The 21,143-nt window shown below is 39.8% G+C and overlaps 1 protein-coding gene across 4 annotated transcripts in view; it reads left to right on the top strand.

Annotated features, from left to right (window-relative positions):
• The window catches only part of DOCK3 (dedicator of cytokinesis 3), a 184,548-nt gene that overhangs the window by 46,083 nt on the left and 117,322 nt on the right, over positions 1-21,143 (top strand). For all 4 annotated transcript variants that reach the window (XM_052678523.1, XM_052678525.1, XM_052678526.1 and 1 more), the window contains exon 6: positions 15,204-15,352. In XM_052678523.1, the coding sequence (XP_052534483.1) occupies positions 15,204-15,352 (149 nt within the window). The remainder of the gene's footprint in view (positions 1-15,203; positions 15,353-21,143) is intronic.

Raw genomic sequence — 21,143 nt, 5'->3', positions numbered from 1 at the left:
ACAGGACCAGCTGTGTTGGAAAAAAAAAAACAACAAAACAACCAGTTACTAAAATGAAAAAGCAGTATTAAGAAGTGGATATGGTGTGTTGAGGTTTGTGGTATTTCTTTTCAGGCAAGGGAATTATGTGGGAGAGTCTAACAGCTTTTTAGGTGTCTTTCTCTAGCGATGTCTTGGTGATCCTATGCTGATCCTTAGACCCTTGAAAGATATTCTTTGTGGTTTCTGATGAGTTTTACTTGTCAAGGATGACAGTTTACTTACATATAAGCCATGGAGAAGACTGACGTTCAGTACATTTCGTGGCTTATTTCTGTTTGAAACACTGTAGAGAAGGGCAGATAGTTTGGCTGTTGTTGAGAAGGTGGTGGGCAGAAAACACTCAGATAGTGTGAGAGGTGTGAGGGTGAGTCATAGCATCCTAGAATGGCCTGGGTTGAAAAGGAACACAATGCTCATCCAGTCCCAACCCCCTCCTGTGTGCAGGTCGCCAACCAGCAGACCACGCTGCCCAGAGCCACATCCAGCCTGGCCTTGAATGCCTGCCGGGACGGGGCATCTTTGGCTGCTGAATCCGTAGCATACATGAGGATGTTGCATTGACAGCAGTGCTGTGTTTCAGTCAGGAAACAATGCTGAGCTGCTGCTTGACTGTTATTTATTAGCTGGAGTTTTTTAGCCATTATGCCTGAAGCATATCACAATATCTTTCTTTTGTCTCTCATTTTTGTCTCTCCTTTCTCATTTCAAAATGAGAATTTTGTTCTGTGGAGCGTGCTGCTTTGTTCTAAGCACTAGTGAAAGTACCCAGCTTCCACTGCAGGAGATGTCCCTGTTTAAAACAGGTGGAAAAAAAAATGTATTCAACACCAACAGAAATGCTTTGGCTTTGGCTTTTTGTAATAATGAAATTCCCTATGCAGGAAAACTTATTTTTGTTCTGATGATATTGGGGTCTTGGTTTGAAATCTGCAAGCCTAACAGCTGTCAACCATAATTGCATTAGAAATATTTGCGGAGTTGTTGTCACATATGTGGTACAAATGTTATGAAATTGGAAAGGTGAGAGTTCTGCCTGTTTTCTTTTGCCTTTCTACTTGTAGGTCTGCTTCTCATCTTTAAACTGTTTTCATCTTTTACTTACAGAAGCTTGAATATTTTAAAGAACAAGTGGAAGCAGATTTTTTTTAAAGAACAAGTCAGAAGCAGGTTTTTTTACTATATAATTTGCATGCTACTTGCTGCATTCTACATTTTTTGTCCCCTCACTTTTTAACTACAAGATTGTAATTTGTATTTTCAGTCCTGCTGTATTATGAGGTGGCTATCAGCCCAGTGCCAGAGTTTACAGCTGGTCTGCTTCACACATTCCTTCTCAGGGCTGGGGAGCTTATCTTTAGCTTGCATTTCAATCGGTTATCATTTTACTTGCATTTGTCCTTAGGCAGTATTCACTGCTGTATTTACCAGCAAGGAAGAGGAATTCGTTTACATAGGTTGTGCTTTATTGCCTCAGACACCTTTAAACAATATTTCTGGCTGTTCCAAGCCACCCTGTCGCAGAGTATGGGAGTTGATCGTCAGGCACGTTTCTGTTTGCTGTTAGTGCCTGGAAGCATCTTCCTTAAAACGTGAACATCACCTGCTCCTAAGCATAGCCAGCACCACCTGCACGGTTCAGATTGTCAGCGTCAACATGGTTGCTGAATACAGCAACTTCTACCTCTGCTGCTGTTGTGCCTTTTACAAAGAGATTGTAATTTCCTTTCCTCTAAACCGTTTTCCTCTGCTGGACTGCAGTATGTGATTGTGGATCTCCTCAAGTTCAGTAGATTCAGTCTTAGAACTGTCACGCAGTTCACTGAAATACTCTGGTTGTTCTTCTTGCTCTTTTTCATTTCTTCTTACATAAGGGATTATGATTAATCTTTCCACAGTGTGTAAATCAGGTGTGATTTTATCAGTAAAATTGATTTGGTTGTCCTACACTGACAGAAACTAAGTCTGTAGAATTGAGCTCATTTTGTGTTTCAACATGTCAGGTAAATATGGTGGACTTAGTCTGTGCAGCCTTTGAGAGATGTTTGGTATTGCTGTGCTTCACTGGCTGTTCAGTGAATAAGGAGCTGGCTGGTACCCACGCTGAATTCTTACATATGTGAAAATATGAGTACTACAGTTAATGTTAATTGTATTGTCATTGATTGCAGAATAATTATCATACAAGAAAAACGGAATCCTCAAGATTTTTGCTGACTGTAGTTCCTCTGAAGTTGAAATGCTCTCTTTTGGAAGAGTGAGGCTTAATGGAAAATGTCTGTGAGAAACGTAGCTGCAAAGGTTTTGCAGCTGAGCAGTACTGGAATATCTGCATGTGTTAGTTTTGGGACAGTGTTGTTGGAGAGCTGTTAGAATACATGCAGCTGTTCAAAGGAATGTTGTAGGACCAACTGTGGCATCATGCCAGGGTAATTACAAACACCACTAATCAAACTGGTCTGCAAATACTGATCTGTCTTCTGTCTTACTGGAATAACGGTGTGAGTTCTGGTGATGGCTTTTTTTTTTCCTTAACATTTGAGATACCTCTAACCTAAGTTTTAAAAAATGGCTTTGGGCACAATCTTCTCTGATACACAGTACGTATATGGCATAAGCTGCATGAACGTCTTCACAAGAGACAGATTCCATGGAGACATTTAAGATGACATGTAGCCCCAGTTCTTCAGACCCCTGCACGGGTATGAATGAGGGTTATGTGTGCTGTGTAACACCGTGTGGGGGAAGCTGAATGAAGGATGTATCAGGTTATGCACTCCAGCTGATCAGTGGGAAGTCTTAAATATGTAAATAGCATTGAAGGACCTGATGCTGAAGTGAAATTGGAGAGAGCATTTTTCAACTTCAGAACTTGACACAGCAGTGTAAGGCACTGTTAAGGGGAAAATATGCATCTGACAACATTTGCTATATACTGTATTTGATTTGAATTTATTGGTAGGTATTTATCATACATGTTGTAATTTAGACATTTTGACTGTTTCTGATTAGTGTGAACATGTTAATGATTCGCTAATCTACCTTCTTATAAAGATACTATCATCATTCTTCAAAGCAGAAACAAAAGCGTTTAACTCGAAGTGACGTGAAAGGTAATACAATTTTTCTGTCATACAGAAAATGACTTAAACATGGATTATCTGAGGAGGGATTCATCTTTGCAAGGGATGTCTCCAGTCATAAATAAGAAACTTGCTTCTGAAAAGTTATTTTGTATTTGAATAGTGGTAAAAAGACTCAGAAAGTACAAAATACATATGCTTCTGTGTTCATTCAGTACTGTTTTATTTCAGAGTAAAATGTTTTCATTTATTATTTGTCTGACAGGTACATACTACAAGTTAGTACTAAGTGCAGGATCTCCCTCAAATCCTTTGAGTCTGTATCTTTTCCAGATGAAGATCGTTGTTTATCATTTTCTAATAGATAGAGAATAAGTGGCTTCTGTTGTCAGAGAGGGACAGTAATTGCAGCAGGAGGCATTCTGAATGACAGTACGAGTTGGCAGCAGCAGCAGGTTGTGACTCCTCTTTTTCTATTTGCCACACTTACCAGTATTGCAAGCTTTGCTGCACCAGAACTTCTTGAATGTTGGGGAGGGAAGAAAATGCACTGGCTGTGGGTCAGGATAATCAGTCTTCCCAATGGAAGACCAAGTAAGAACACAATGTGGATCTAAAGTACCATGATGACTGTGGTTTTTATATAAACAGATACAAGACAGAAATCTTCAAGCCTACCCAAACAGTGGAAGGTGTTGATAGTGGTCAGAGGAACACTTGGTATCAGTATTAGTTCTAATAATTAGAGTGCCATCATTGCAGGGATCCCGTACTTGCAGACAGCCTTTGTCAGAAGCAGTGCTACATTACCTGTGGAGGCTTTTCTTCTTGTGGAGTGAATGGAATTGAGTGTGGCTAGCAACATGCTTCAATAGGTATTGTCAGTGTTGCTCAGTTTGGAGATGCTGTCTGAAGACTCCCATTTCTAGTTTTCTCAAACCTCCAGCCTCTGAGCTCTTGCACTCAGGATAGTTTGTTCTTCATGTAATAAAAGAAACTTGGAAGATGCACCCCGTGAATACTCAACACAGAAGGTCTTCATACGTCCCCCAAGACAGAGTTATCTACTGTAAAAATCAGCTGTATGTATGCCAGTCTCTTTTTCTTTGTAGGTTTACAGCCCTTCCTCCTTAGTTAGTTCCACTCATGTTTCAGTTGAGTTGTGCTGATCTCATTCAGAAGGAGATTTGGGACCAAGCACTGGGGAGAAAGGAAGGAAGCCTTCTTTTGTGTAGCTGTCTGTTCTTGGGCTCTTTCCACCCTGTCATCTTTCTGAAGTCATCTTTGACTTGTATTTCTTCTGTTTAGTTTATAGTAATGCTTCTGAACAAGTGTGATAGCAAACTGTACTGCATTATCTTCATGTTGTGTTCTTTGACCAGTTTCATGACATGGTAAAGCAGTTCAGGGGAGGAGGGGGAGGGAGAGGGAGGCACAGAAACAGCGGGAAGATCGAAATTGAGGAAATCGTGCTCGATTAGATAGCAGAAGCTTTGCGTGCGTTGTTTTTTGTTCTCAGAAGGGAAAATAAACTTATCTTAAACTTCATGTTCTTGCTTTTCAAAATGAAAACAAGTTAAAGACATTTAATATGCGGAGGATTTGGAGCTGATTTCTATAAACGTGATATGGATTGAAGAGGAAGGGAATGCTAATAATGTCAAAGGTGTGGCATTGGACCATGTTGCATTAAAAATGCTGAATGAAAATTAAATCTCAAAGTTTGTCTGAGTAATTATCTCCTTCAATTCCATCTCATCAAGCTCTGCTACGAGTCTGTTGTAACGTTACGGAGAGAGGTTAATGTTGCAGTTAATCCTACATTAGGAACTTCAGTCATGCCTTGGCAGAATTTTTCTCCTGTTCTTGGTTAAATAACAAGCGAAACAACACTAATTTACATCCAGAATTATGACCTGACTCATTTAGGCCAATTTGTGTTTCTTGGTGGTGGTGTTAGAACCTAGGAGTAACAAGAGCATATGACTGCTATTGGCACAAGGTCAGAGGCCAAAGCCTTGCTTGATTTAACATTGGCATCTGTCAGTTGAACCACGTGGCTCTATCGGATAACTCAAGTATCTGCAGCTGTAAGTAAGAAAAAGACAGTTAAGATACACATCTTAACAGCTGGTGTCTGTCATTATTTATAAATAATGTTAATAATATCGTTAATTATAAATATAGGATAACTGATTTTTAAAGTGGAAAAACTATTTGTAACAGAGATTAAAAGATATGTTTTTTTTGTACCCTAGCACATTGCTACCCATAAAAGCAAGTTCTGAATTGTGGCTTCAGTTTTAAGGTCTGAGGTGATACCAACGAAGAGGGAAAAGCTGTAATGTGCACTAACTGCTCCTTACTACGTTTTTCTGGGCAGTGTGTTGTGAAAAGCCCTAAACTTGAGATGGGTTGGTTTGTCAAATACGGTGAGGTGTTACCACTGCCTGTTGTACACAGAGATCACAGAAAAGAAGAAAAAGCTCTTTTCAGGAAGGAATGGCTTATATAAAATCAATCTTTTCCTCCTTTGTCTTGTGTTGTTTCCTTTAGTCCTGCTATTACTGTAGCATTACCTGTGTTCCTATTTGCATGATGTTTGTCATCATGAAAATGTGTAGGGTATTCATTCAGTTTGCAGCAGATTTCAGACTTGTTTGTGGATAGCTCTGATGTAAACATAGCATTTCATTTTTGGAGGAGGTCAAACAATTGAAGTTCTCTATTTTTCATATAGAGAAGTTAATCACCAATTACAATATGTATCAGAGGAATGGTGAAAATAAGGAGTCTTGAGGAGAACTTGCATATGTTCTGCAAGTTTGAAGATGCCTGGATAAAATCTGCTTCAGTAAGACTTCATATGGCAGGCTTTGTTCTTGTTGTTAAGGAGGGGGAAGCCAGCAGCCTTCTTGTTTCTGCTTACGTTGTTGCTGAGAGTGGCAAAGGAAGCTTTTTGTGAAGTTACTGATGCACGTGCAATGTGTTCAACAGCTCCTACGTAAGGATTTCACTTGAGAGGAAGCAAAATGTTAGCAGGAAAGTTTCTGTATTGGTTAAGCATAGTTTGTAGTGATGCAGATAATGTCATTTAACACAGTGTAGGGGATTGGCCTGGAGCCTGGGGTGAAAAATGTGTTAGCAACAACGTGAAAGACTTGTTTTGTCACTCTAATCTACTCTATTTTAATATACACAGTAAACTGAAATTCTTGCTAACAGTGAACAGAAAATTTAAATCAGACTTAGAAGAAATAATTTGTTTGAAACTAACGGTTGTGAATATTCATATGAAAGAATAAATATGATTCATGTCAGTGCATCCGTATTAACTATCAGAGAGCTTCAAGACAGAGGGATGAAAATAAACAGAACAGAAGTGCCTTACTCACTCAGTCTGTCTTATTTGAGAGATGAATGTGTTTGTTGAGTAGTGTGCCACCCAAGAAGTGTGAGCTCAACCAGTCTTCTGTAAAAACTCCAGGACAGCTCCACAAGCCTTTGGAAATGTATTTAGTCTTAATGAGAATAGATTATCAGTTACTTAACTTCATCTTAGACTAATGTTACCTTTCTGTATTTATTTTCAGTATTTTGTAACCATTATTACATCATAGAATCAGAGAGTTGTTTTAGTTGGAAAGGACCCTTAAAGATGTACTTGTCTCCAGGGGATGGAGCACCACCACCTCTCTGGGCAGCCTGTGCCACTGCCTCACCCACCTCTACTGTAAAAAAAACAAACAAACAAAACAAGAAACATCCTTATATCCAATGTGTTTTAAACTACTTCCCTTTGTTTTGTCACAGTAGACTCTGCTAAAGAGTCTGTCCCCTTCCTTCCTATAGCCCTTCTTTAGATGCTGACAGGCCAGTTCTCCCCTCAGCCTTCTCTTCTCCATGCTGCACAGCCCCGGCTCTCAGTCCTCATAAGGAGGTGCTCCGTCCCTGGGAGCATTTGTGTGGCCCTCCTCATGGCTGCACACAATCAGATTCACCTCTCTCCTGTGCTGAGGACTCCCCATCTGGATGCAGTATACTCCAGGTGAGGATCAGCTCCCTGCCCTGCTGGCTGCATTCTTTGGATGCGGCCATGATTGGCTTCATTGTATGACTGGCTTTCTGGGCTGTGAAGGCACACTCCTGGCTGGTGACCAGCTGCCACCCACGAGCACCAACAAGTCCTTTTTGGCCAAGCTTCAGGAGAGCAAACTTGTGTCTGCTCAAGGAACTGCTGAGTGGGATCCCCTGGGAAAGTGTTCTTAAGGGCATGGGCACAGAGCAGAGCTGGCAGCTCCTCAGGGCGCCCCTCAGAGAGCCCAACGGCTCTGCACCCCCCAGCAGAAGCAGTCGAGCAGGGGAGGCGGGCGGCTGACATGGCTGTGCAAGGACCTGCAGCTTACACTGAGGGAAAAGAGGGAAACGCACAGAAAGTGTAAGTAGGGATGTGTAGCCTGGGACGAATGCAGGGCTGTTGTGCGTGTGTGCAGAGATAGGATTAGGAAAGCCAAGGCGCAGAAGGAGCTGAACTCAGGGAGGGATGTGAAAGATAACAAGGAGGGGTTCTACAGGAACATGGGCAGGAGGAGACAGGCCAAGGAGAGTGTTCCCCTCTGGTGAAAGGGAATGGGTTCATTATGAGTCATTGGGAAGGCTGCAACACCTGCATCATTTCAAATGTCTTTTGTGTGTGTGTGTGTGTGTCTCAAATGAACTCTCAAAACTTAGGTGTTACTTTAGAAAGCTCTGCCTAATGACCCAGTGTCACTTTGAATATTCAGATTTGTATTCCCACCATTTGGTTTGCAAGAGCTAAAAACGCCATTAATAGGCTTCAGAAACAGCTGGGGTGGTGACAAGGACAATGGCCTGGGTTACTGTTCTTGCAGCTGCCACAAGCTTCCCCTGCTCCAGCTGACAATGACTGATAGTCACATTGCACTGCCAGTACCTGTCTGTGTTAGGCTCAGTATTAGACACAACGTGCCTCAGCTGCTCTTGCAAATTGGCTTCACGTGCCTGTACGCAAAATGCATTCTCCCATCAACAGAGGACCACACAACTTCAGTTCAAATAGAATGTATCAGCTGTTATTAACTTATATGAAGTGCAAATATAACATATTCTTAATAATAATCTCAATACTCATACATAATCTTAATAGTCTATTCAAATATAACATAACTCTTGTTAACTTATACAAAGTTCAAATACCTATCTATCTCTATGTAAGCAAATTTCCCCTAATCAGCAGCTCCTTAGAAACTGCATCAACAATGAGCTGCTCAGAGATTTCCCTTCCAGCTGCTCAGTTCTGCAGGTGACTCAGTGGCAGCTTCTGTTGGCTGGAAGAGTCCCAACAACCGCAGCAACTCCTCTTGTTTTGCCACTGGATTCAGCCTGCCACCGGATTGCAACAGGAGGTCCTCCATGCCTGGCTTTCATTTTCTCCTCCTCATTCGCCTTGCTCCTATATACAGCCTTGGATGTTTTGCAGGCGGTTGTAAAAGAAGGTCGTCATCTTCCAAGCTCAGTTTTCTCTTTCGCATCAGCCTCACGGTCTCATCCAGCCTCGGACGTTTCCTTGGAGGTGAAAGAAGGACGTCATCAGCTGGGCTTAATTTTCTCTTTCGCCTTAGCCTCACAGTCTCATCCACCCTCTGACGTTTTGCAGGAGGCTCCCAGTTCAGATGGGACTTTGGTGCTTTTCTCTTGCTGGGGAGCTGAAGCACAGGCATCCTTCCCGTCTACCGGCACAACTCCCAATGGCCAGCAGGCCTGAACCGTTACTGCCTGTGTTGTGTTCTAAGAACCCATGACAATGGGCGGCGTGGTCTCCTGACATCATCACCTGCTGACTGTGACCGTTCAGCCCTTCTCAGAGCATCCCACCACCTGCTCCTCCACACACTATTACTTTTCTTTGCAGTAAGAGCAAGGATTACATATGGCTTTACATTTACCCCTAAAAGTAAATATTCTGCTTTGGGAACAAATGCATCGGTTGATACTGAAAGTCAATTCTGAAAATAAATGAATTTAGAACACCTCAATAACTTACGAAAGAAAGAACCATTTTTTGTTAAGTGCCTGTTGGTAATACCTCCAGAGCTGATGTGTTTTGATGAGATTCAGTACATTCTACAGAAAAATTTCTACTGAAATAATGGAAGCATGAATCACGAGCACCCCCAAGTCCTTTTTGGCTGAGCTGTGCTCCATCCTTTCATCCTCTGCTTGTATTGATAGCAGAACTTGCCCTAACCAGCTGCAGACCTTACCCTTGCCTTTGTTGAATGTCATGAGGTTTACCTGGTCCCACACTCAAGCCTGCCTGTGTCACTGGATGGCATTCTGTCCCTCAGACGTGCCAAAATGCGTAAGTGCATTTCAGATCTGTCATAGAACAAGGCAGGATAGCTAGGTATATGTATGTGCAGATCCATTTAATTTACTGTGAATCATATTTTAAAATGTGGGCTTTGGCCATTAATTTTCAAAATATGGTGGTTGATCTTGTTCTACTTGTAAAATACCAGAAAAGTAGACTTCATCTCTCTCTGTCTTATTCATTCATTCCTCTGTGGTTATTTTGTATCTGTTGTTTCTGTTACATAAAACTGTAAGAGTGGTTATATGGAAAGATGACCAAAGCCTTGAGTAGTTCAGTAGTTTCCTTCTGGCGTTGTTGTATCTAGGGTGGAGATAGAAGAAGCACTTTCCTACTTACCTTGTAAGTCTAAGTATTCAGATCCTCACCTCATCATCTTGACTGGATGATCTTGAAGTCTTTTCCTACCTGAGCAATTCTGTGATTCTGTCTTTTCAATATTCTGTATTTCTACCATCCCATAGTTTCTTAACGTTTCTTATTAAATTTTGTTTATTCATTTTAGAATTATGCCTTCTGTCCAATTCGTTCATGTTTCTCTTTAGAAGTACAGATAATCTTTTTTTCTATCAAATTACTTTTCGGTGTAGAATTGCATGGAGATCTTTCCATTGCAGTTTTTCATTTGCGTTAACAAAAATCCAGGCAGTTTCATTCATGTCCTGTATTATCATGGGAATCTAACATAGATTCTATAGGGAAATTGTTTATGTTTACATTGTCTGTCGAGATTTCTTCTTCATAACATTAGGAATTCTTTCCATGACTTCACTTAAATTGCTGAGAAGGTTTGAAACATCAGTTAAGTGCCTGTGGGTTTTCTTCAGACGACAGATCTTGTCAGACACAAATAACAGATCTGTGGAAGATAGTCCTTAAAGAAATTCATATTTTAAGACTAATTGGCTTATCTAAAATATCTGTGTTCTTAGTGCGTTTCAAACCCCTCCCTTATGATGTTTGCTGGATTTCCAGGATTTGGTATTAAAAACATTTCAGTGATTCTGACTGGAGCTGTCCTTGTCTAAATATTTTTGTATTTATTATTTTGTAAATCTTGCACCCTACTCCTCAGAAACGAAACCGGAGTGTTTTAGGGACTCAGCTTGTCCAGCTACCTTTGTACTCTTCATATCAATGACTATTGGTATTGACCCATCAATCTTCACAGCTTATCTGTTTAATACGTTAACTATGTTCTCACATTCTTTAGCTTTTCTCTGGGTGCCAGGCTTGTTACCTGCATTATCCTGTATGATCCACATCTTCCACACAAGTCTTATATCAGTTTCTTTCCTTACCCCTGAGATGTGCTGCTTGTATTGGCCCATAAGGTCCTACTATCCGTTCAGAGGCACCTCAGCTGTCATGCCCCTGAGGTGAGCCTGGTAGTTATGGAACAGAGAGGTAGCTGGGATAATTGGGGTTTGTATTAATTGGATATGATGTATTTTGATTATCTGTTTTGCTCCCCTTTGTTTTCTTGTACTGCAAGGTCTGGAAATGGGGCATTCTTTCTCAGTTCACATAAGAAGTCCCCCCCAGAAAATAAGAATTAAAAAAAAATATATACATGTATACATATATACATACCATTAAATAGTATTGTGTTTCTCAGAGAAACGTGACCAGCCAAGTTTGTTGGTGCAGTTTGGGTAAGTGGATATCAAGGCCAAGTACCCTTTTATCAACCATGGCTTCGTCTGTTTTACGCTAGAAATAATAGCTTACAGTAAGAAGCTCTAGGCCCAGAATCAAAAAGCCTCTGTCAAATTCCAACAGTCAGTTATGCTTCCGTGGTCTTCCAGAAGAACAGTGTCTTTGTGAAGTAAAATACTTCCCTGTAATTGTTTGATATAAATTTGTATGATCTGAAATCAATTATCAGTTTTTAAAAGGAAGCCTTACAAGAGCGGCATTGCTTGAAAATGTGTTGTTAGCTCTATTAAACCATTTCTTGTAAAGTTTGTAGTTATTAAGGTTTGCGTGGTAATAACATTAGAGACTTTGTGTAAGATTAAACTATAAATTTGGCACAAATCTACAGCACGAGAACTTTAATGTGCATTAATCTGCTTTATTGAAAAATCCAGAGGAAACTGGAAAGTCTTTTGTGTTCTTTTGAGATTTACTGTGTCTTCTCAACTGCTGATGATGCTTGCAGGCTTTAGTTTCTGAGATACTGAAGTCCATAAGAGGCAACCTGGGAAATGTCTGCTCACATGCTCTCATAACAAACATCGTGTTTTTTTGTCCCTCTCCCCTATTATAGCCCAACAGAATTGTGTAATTGGAGTCCTCGGGAACAGTTCTTGAAATTCCAATATTTTTACAATAGTGTTACATGAATTGTGGTAACAGAATGATTATGGTTTTGGTCATCTGACCAAGAGGGTGATCAGTGGACCGGAGTGCCTTTCCTATGGGGTTGTTCAGCCTGAAGAACAGAAGGCTTCAGGGAGACCTTCCAATACCTAAAGGGACTACAGGAAAGCTGGAGAGGAGCTGCTTGTCAGGGGAGAGTGCTGATAGGACAAGGTGCAATGTCTTCATGAAAGAGGGGAGATTTGGATTAGACATAAAGGAGAAGCTCTTTGCTCAGAGGTCAGTGAGGTGCTGGCAGTGCTGCCCAGAGCTGTGGGTGCCATCCCTGGAGGCCATGCAGGGGCCCCGGGCAGCCCGAGCTGGGGGCAGCCAGACCATGGCAGGGATGGGCCTGGGGGTCCTTTCCAACCCAACCCTGCTGTGATTCAGTTAATACATCACCAGGCTTTTGTATTTTAATGTTATGTGCTTTTCGTTTAGGAGAAAAATGACAAAGGCAGCATCAGTGTTTCAAAGCCACTGCAGCTGTGAAGCGGTGCTCTTGTTGTTGTGCTGAGGTGTCAAGCAGCTTTGTCCTTCAGCTTGTGATTTTAGAATCCTTCTGAGGCATGTTGAGTAAAATGCCTGCTGTGTGTGTGTGTCATTGGAAGAGCCCGTGTTGTGTCACCAGCTCCTTAATGAAGTCAGACTCCTGTGCTGGGTTCCCAGGTTTCTATGTGGGTGCTGCCTGGGCCAGGCGCAGGATCCAGGTGGTTCCACAGTGGCCAGGCCTCGGGGCAGGGCTAGGCTGTCAGTGCTGACTCTGCAGGAAATCTGCTGCAAGGCAGTGAGGATGAGGAAAGGAGAGTGTGAAATAGCCCTGGAAACACCAGAATTGTTAGAGGACAAGGTTGGAGAGCGCTGAAATGATGCTCCCAGGGCCTGAGGGGAGATTGTCCTTCGGCACAAAAGGACAACCCTGTGGAGCAGTGCTCTTGACAGATGATGACGGAGAGGGTGGTCCTGATGGGCTGCAGCCTGTGGGGTGGCCCAGGGAGAAATGGGAAAAGAAAAAGAGCAGAATGGTGCAGCTGCAGACTGGCTGCAGTCCCCTTTTCCCCCTGTCCTGCTCAGGGTACAGAAGCTTTTTCAGACTTATGTAGGGACCTAATATGACTTGCTTTTACAAAACTGTGGTTTACAATCTCATCTCCTGTTTATCTGGGATTGAAGTAACTGCTTGAGATACTGCAGGAAAGAACTTTTGAACATACTGTGATTTAACCAGCATGGCATTCTGGGCTTCAATTAATGATAACCTTGAACCATCAATGTAAGAGTGAGGGTATAACTTTTTCATCTCAGTAGGTTTCTTTGAGAAGTCTTTATATGATGATTTTGGAGCTGATTCTCATGATCATTTAATCAGCAACTCGTTATAGACAGTATATAGTAAATTTGCTTGTCTTCATTTTGCATCAGAAAAAGTTGCAACTTTGTTTTGCATGAATATAATATAAAAACAAGCTTCCTTACATCTGCTGTCTTTATCAGCTTGTCTATGATTTACTTTGCATCACATTTAATGAGAAAACCCAAACACAGTTTTGGTTATTTTATACCTACCAGCTATACGTAGTTATCTTCTCTGAATAAGTATTTCCAACTTTGGGGATGTTTCTTTCTGTTGGTGTCTGCATCTCAGATCTTTCAGAAGGGGCTAAATCAATGCTGAAGTGTCGTTGAAAGGTTATGCATCATTTCTTCTCAAAATTGATTAAGAACTCCAGATAATCCTGTCTGTGCTCAACCTAATTCAGCAATGCAGATATTTAATCAGGCTCAGAAAAATTAATATATTTCTGCCCAAAACTGAATGTACTGAAATTTGTTTCTGGAAGTCATACAAGATTTGTGATCTTGTTGGGAAACAAATTCAAGTAGATGGCAATTTTTTTTTCATCTCCTGTTACTTATTTTTCGTTAGATACACGAAGAACGTTTTTTTTGCAATAGTATTTTGTAATAGAAAAGACTTTGTGCATTTCCTCTGTCAGATCTATCAGAGATAAATGAACTTACATTCATTCTGAGTGTTTTACAAAACACTACACTGCAACCAGGAATGCCATCAGAATGCCACTAATCTGCAAAGTCCCCGTTTTGTCCCTGTGTTTTCCCCAAGTGGTATCCTTAGGTTTCAAGCTTTGCTTACAGGTACGAATGGAATTGAGTTGTTTAAAAAAACAAACAGTGAAAATTCAGCTGCAGTAAGTGATCAGTTTCCTTCTTTGGTTCTTCATTAGTTAGACAGCAGCTATTTTATGCAGTGTGGCTCTGTAGAGGAGAGCCTTTTGACGCACAGTTCTCATCTGGCAGATAATGGGAGTAGCAGAGACACCCTTCCTATGCTGTGAGTGCTTATAGGTGGTCTTTGCTCTTTGGAGTTGCCTCTTTGGAGGGGTCTTCCCCTGTAGTGAATTCCTGCACAGAACAAACATTTCCTGTTCTACCTTTTTCCCATCCCTGAAGAGTACCAGTTCAGTTGGAAATGATTGCAAAGTTGGTTGCTTAGAAGATTTTTGCTAGTAATAATGTGGTTTGTGTTTTCTTTTCTTTTTCTTTTTAATTTTTTTTAACCCTATGTGGTAGTTCTCCTCTTTGAAAATTGTTTTTTAGGTAGATTTTATGAGTGATTGTTTTAGTCCCTTTCAGAGTGCATACAGTGAATATTCATTTTCCCACTACCACTTATCATAGAAACCTGGGTGATTTTCAGTAAGTAGAATATTTAAAATATTAAAAGTGCTTTTCCAGTGTGGTCAATCATCGTTGCTAACAGGTTAGAGCACTACATTAACTGCTGACTGAGAGCAGACATTTTCTCCGCTCTGTATTTATGAGCTGATTGGAACTAGTGATCCGTGTTGCACATAATGAATTGTTTGAGCTATGGCATGAGGTTCCACCAGAACATGGATCCCTTAGCAAATTGAGCCCAAAATGTAGAAATAAGTTATTCAATTTAAATAGCATCAGTAACACTGCTTTTTCATATAAGTATTTTAAAGCTTGTACAAAGTGGATTAATATTCCTCTAGGGTAATTAAATGTAAATTTGGAAACTTATTAATCTCTCTCTTTCTGTTTCCTCTGTCTTAATCTGTCTTCTCTCCCCCCTCTTGCTCTTTCTTTTTCCAAATTCTCTCCCTATCTTTTTTTTCTCTTCCTTGCCCTTTTCTTCTCTCCCCACCCATTTTCTTTTGCTTCCCTTCTTTTTTTTTTCTCCTCTTTCCAAACTTACTGTCTTTTCTCTTTCACTTTTTGTTTTTTTTCTTCTCTCCTTCTTTTCCCTTTCCCCTCCCAAAAATATGCCTTTACAGAAACATAAGGTAGATCTTTTCTACAAACTGCGCCATGTGATGAATGAACTCATTGACCTGCGCAGACAGCTGCTGTCAGGTCACTTGACGCAGGATCAGGTGCGAGAGGTGAAGAGGCACCTCACAGTGAGACTGGACTGGGGCAATGAGTAAGTACAGGTACCAGCTGGGTACTGTTTATTTTAATTATTTTCACGTAGCTTTAATTTAAAACAAAAAAAAAAAGCAAAACTTTTCTTTCCAATAGCATCTATAAGCAGAACATTTGCTTGTTTGGAAGTCATATACCACTTCTTACAGCGAGTTTACTGCATAAATCTGCTGCTGCTATTAACAGATGAGCCAAGTAGTGCTTACTACTTGTAGGTCTTTTATATGCACTTCTAAGTGATTTCGGTCAATTTACTTTATTTGTATCGCTGTAGTGAATATTATGCCTGGGAACGTGTGTTCATAGATACTAAACCCCATTTTTTTCCACTCAGTAAGTATTTAAATGGTTGGCATGATAACTACAGAATCTGACTGGTAACAATTACACTGAAACTGAGACTGTGATATGAAGATTTTTAGTATCATCCATGTACTTGCTGATGAAACTTGTTAGAGCTTTAGATTCGTTGGTAAATTCCACTGTGACTTGGTGGATATTTTTTCAGAAGCTATTGAATACTGCAATTCAGGTAGAAGCTGAAATGGTGCAGTTACACAAAACCTAGCCCATCAGCAGAGCTGGCTTTCTTTTGAGGTACAGTCTATCAGACAGGTAAGTTCTGCTTGACATTCACATGAACTTTTCAGAGTAAATACCACCCTCCTCAAGCATGTAGCAACTGCTTTTCAGCTAGGGGTAGGATTAGTGCTAATTAAAATATGAGCAGTGGGGGGTGGACAGGGAGAAATGAATTAGCTGAAGTCTAACTAAGGAAAAAAGCAAAATGTTTTTCACGAACATATCTTTTTTTTATGACTCCTTAGTCACATACTCCCTCTGAAAGATATGCACTATGAGGACATTTTTGCTAGCCCCCACACTACATTTCACTTCTAGTGAAAAAAAGCTCTGAAGGGCTTAACACAAGAGGTGTCATCAAGTCATTGGTCTGCTATTCAGACCTACAGATATTTTCCATTATCATTCCTGCTGGATTAAATGGGAACAAAGAAACTGTGTTTGAATATTGTCTGGACATTTTTTCCTCAAAGTATGTATGGATGAAGTTAGCAACTGGAAGTAGCAAAAAAGTTGTAAGAAGAAAATATGAGGAGAGTAGACAGGCTGCTGAACGATTGCCTTTAGAAAGCTTTTATTTTAAATGCACTGGATGTAAAATCATGAAATACGAGGTACATTAAAACCATAAAGGCACATCCAATGCCTGACAACTGTGGAAAACATCATGTAAATTAGTAGATAAAAACGTGTTTGTGATTAAATTCATTTCACATGTAAGAAGAAGAATGTAATGTGTATTTTTATTATAAGATATTGTAATCCTAATTAATTAATTGTAATTAATAAGATACTGTCCTCTCTAACAAAAAACGTAGATAGTGTCAGAGATGCATGCTGAAACAGAAGAGTGCATCAGTAAAGGAACTGGATGTTCCACACACTGGAATCTGTGTGACTGAAAAGATATTTAATTACATCCATATGCAATGAGATATTTAAATATAAATGGAATTGTAGAAGGTCATCAGGGTTTTCTTGTATCTTCCCTTCGAATTTTATCGTGAAATTCATGTCCTAGTGTCTTAATTTGTTAAAAACACTGGTTTTTTTTGTATGCGTGTTCACATAGTGCTGTTTTTCAAACAGTGACAGAAGAGTTCTGTCGTATTTGAGATATGCAATTAAACGAAAAATGTCATTGCAAACATGTTAGTATTACTGAGAAACTTAAATACTACAATTTGAGCAGGTCTGTAATTGTTCATAGTAGTATGGTTTAATAAGAGACATTCCATGACCAAGTAGCTTTCAGAAATTTTACACTAGTATGTAGCGTGTTATTCAGCCTAAAGCTGCCTTTATCCTGACCTTGTTTATTAATGCATTGCATTAACTGGGAGGAAGTGGTGCAAACCTGAAATTCCCATTTTCAGTCACTGTGAGTTAGGACTGATCTGTTTGGTTTTTGAACCGGACTTGTTTTTGTTCAACGTGGCAGCAGTTCTGATGGTCATCCCTTGTGGTGCTGTGGGAATTGGCAGGTTTCAAGAAAGAAATGCCCTCCCTGGATGGGTTTTCTTGTGTGAAGAACTTACCTGGGCTGTATTAATTTGGGCTGATTTTGGAAGTACTGCAGTGAATTTTCTCTTATTTCTGTATGCTTAATGTAAAATATTAAGGAAGCTTACTTGGTTGTTTGGTCTCTTAAAAATGAAGGAATATAATTCAATCAAAAATAGGTTGCTAACCTTCTCTATAGATGCTCATCATTCTTATAATGCAGTACTGATTCTGCTTACTGTGGTGACTTAATCTTCTGTTACTGATGCATTCAGTAACAGAACTACACTACGAAACTATGGTACATCTTTTTTTATGCTTTTTCCTCTTCCAGTTATCCTCAGTTAGGTTCTTTTTATATGCATGCAGTGGCTGATAGTACTACTGTATAGCTTTTCTTTTATTTCCCAAATAATCAGAAGAGCGCTTTCTGATCAGCATCTTAGTGCTTCTAAACATGAGACCTGAAGCATCCTTCTGTGTATCTTTGCACAGGTGAAATCTCAAACAGTGTTTTGCCCGCATCTGTTATTAGCTTTTGTACAGAATATTAGAAAGACTATTCTTTTTTAAATTCTTCACTCTGATGTGATTTATTTGGGCACTGATCATTTGAAGTCTGAAATGCAATTAGGAAAGCTCAATGGCCTGAAATCAATAGGGAAAAAATTATATTGCAGCAAACTTGTATGTCAAACAAGTATATAAAAGCTGACCCCTACGATTCAATTCCTTATCCTATTTTAGATCATGTTATAGAGATAATATCTGCAGTTCACTGTCTAATTTTAAATTATATTACAAGTAAAATATAAACGTGTTTTTGATATGTGTTTTGTTTATTTTAAGTTAAAAAATGGGTAAGATTTCCAACTTTTACTGATGTGCAGGATGATAAATCAGAATGGAACTTTCTTTCTAAGAAGAGTCATTGTCATTTTACACTCATTTGCACCAAGAGCAGAGAAAGGAATCTGCCTTGCAGACTTAGTTTGAAAGGGAATGCTCTGCTTCTGCTGTAGAATTAATTGCTGTAGTATGTTAATTGCTGTAGTATGAAGCCATTCACCATAGCAAAAAGCCTTTAAGAAGGTTTCAGAACGAATAGCTGCCATTTCTGTCTGAATATGCAATATTTATCTCTCCTCCTGAATGTCCTGGTAATAACGTAATGTTGAGAAGGGATTCAGGCTGTGAGGAACTCTCCTGGATATCATCTTTGAGGAAAACCTCCTACCTCCCTCTGTATTCTGATGCTTCCATGCTCAGATGTATTTGCTGCCATTTCCTTCTATCAATTTCTTGCTGGCATTACTTACTTTCTATTACTTCTCATCTTCATTTTAAGAAATAGTTTCCTGTGTAACATTACATCAGTGTTTTACTAATTTCTTTACAGACTGAAGCCCTTGTAGTTTATTTTTTTATTTCTGTCGGTTTTATTTCAGATCTGTGTGTGATGTCTGTAAACAGCTTTCAGAGCCATTTCTGTTCCCTTCACCATCTTTAAGTGTACTTTTGTTAGAGGAATATGAGTGATATTGAGACTTGAACATAGAGAAGGAATACAATGAAAATGCCTGGCTGCAAAGTTATGGGTGGGGTCAGGGTAAAACACCTGGTTTTGGAGCTATAGGAGGAGATGTTCTCCTAGTCTGTTCTTAAGACTCCATGTGCCTCCAAACACACCTTTTAGTCAAATAACAGTATTTTTGCAAGGTTCTTCAAGACAGAATTGCTGCAACTTGTGTGTTTATTAATTCAAAATAGTCTGGCATTCGTATTGTACATTTATGAATGTATTCTAATTTAAGACCGTTCTGTGAAATCAAATCAAACTTAAACCAAGTTGATTTTCTCCAGAAGGCCAACTAAGCGAATTGTAGTGAATCATATGTGCATCCCTGTCAGTCTTACAAGTGCTGACAGTGGTCATCAGTTTGTCTTGGTGCTATTGGAGAGAAAAGCACAGAAATTCATTCCCCAGCCAAAGAAGGCAAAATTAAGCCTTAAGTTCTAATGACTGCGCTGTGGAAGAGAGGGAATTTCTCAATGTCAGTAGAACTGGCCCCAGGCATGTGTTAGCAAGAGATAGCTGCTGGGCTGGGAGTCTTTTGTAGGGGAACTGGGGAAACATTTTTGAAAGTCAGTGGAGTCTGCGGGCACAGTAAAAACCACAGCAAAATGCTGTAAGTGCTTGTAAAAGAAAGTGCTGCGGAAAGAAGAACTGTCAGAGAGACAAACCAGCAGGTTACCTCATTTTTATGCATGATATGTTTTGCTGAAACACCACTTGACAGCTGGTGCTCTTGTATCCCCACAGTATTTTATAATACAGAGTGGAAGTGGGCCACTAACCGTCATTGTCGTTTCAAACATAATGTTGTCATCTTTTGTTGGGAAAAAAAAAAAAAAAAGGATTAAATTCATAAACCTGGACTTGACCACACACAATATGAGTTCTGAAGCAAAAGGAACCTTTATCTTTTGGGAACAAATACTGCACAAGATTAGCGTAATTTTAGAGAATGAGAATCTTCTGGGTTGGAGATCCACTGTGTTGAGGGATTTAACTAAAAATAGGGTATCAGGTAAATTTCACAGGGATACTGTGCAGCTGTGTTGAACATTATCAAATAGAAATCAACTTCGTCGTGTGAGTAATGAGTTCAAACAGTTATTTTTAGTGCTCTAGAGAGTTGCAATTTTGACATGAGAACAGTATCGGGCTATGATTAGATTTGGCAGTTTTATTCCGTAAAGTTTTGATAGTTCTTTGTATTGTTGTACGTAGAACTGGAAGGCAGGATTCTGTGATGGTGATCACATTATTAGAAAATCATTTGTTGCTATCCTCATATTCAGGAGAAAGCACTTCATGCACACTGTATGCATGTGTTTGTACACACATGTGATGGGCTCTTTAGCGGAGGGGTTACCTATGCAGATTTAGGAAGTTTCCTGTAAATTAACAGGATGATCACTTGAAATGTTTCAGAATCCACTCTATGCTTATTACTATTTTTACCTGTTCCCTTTTTTTCAGTGCTATTTTTTGACTTTGTGTTATAAGTAGGCTCCAATGGTAGCTGCAGTTGAGAATTACTTGATGCATTCTTGATCTTTTTTGTTTGGTAATTAAACACAGTAATTTTCCTCCTTACAGCAGCAATTTTCAGATGCTGTCTGGGTTTAATGAAAACTATGAGAAGTGCGTAACTGCTATTCTCACATATGAGCCCCAGAGTATAGAAACTAGTTTTTGGCATGAAAATTGCGTTGAAGAAAAAAATGGTTCCTTTTTTCCCCCACTGAAAATGTAATTGTTTTGGCAAAGAATGCAGAAGTTCTCACTTATCTGTACAGTATTTTTGTGCTAATCTCAGTACTGCCAAGCAGTTGTTTGCCAGTAAGTGAGCATGGGCTGAGCTGTGCTCTCGAGAGGAGATGGGATGAGCTTAGGATAACATTAAGCAAAGAAAGCCTGATTAAGTGGAGTTTGAATAAATCAATTAATTTTAAAAATCAGGGGTTGGGAAACTTAAGGGAAATTATTAAGAAGTACAGTGGCCAGTGAAGGCAACTAGGCTTCTTTCAAATTACTGCCTCTTCCTTGCAAATGTCTTAAGTTAATTGCTCAGGAAGAGATGCTGGATTGCCTGGAGGCTTCTGTTTATCATACCATACAAAACTATTCTGTGGTA

Source organism: Tympanuchus pallidicinctus, unplaced genomic scaffold (assembly GCF_026119805.1).
Source record: "Tympanuchus pallidicinctus isolate F22 unplaced genomic scaffold, pur_lepc_1.0 scaffold17, whole genome shotgun sequence".
Lineage (NCBI taxonomy): Eukaryota > Metazoa > Chordata > Aves > Galliformes > Phasianidae > Tympanuchus > Tympanuchus pallidicinctus.
The sequence above is the reverse complement of the archived record's forward strand: the minus strand, read 5'-3'. Positions and strand labels throughout refer to the sequence as shown.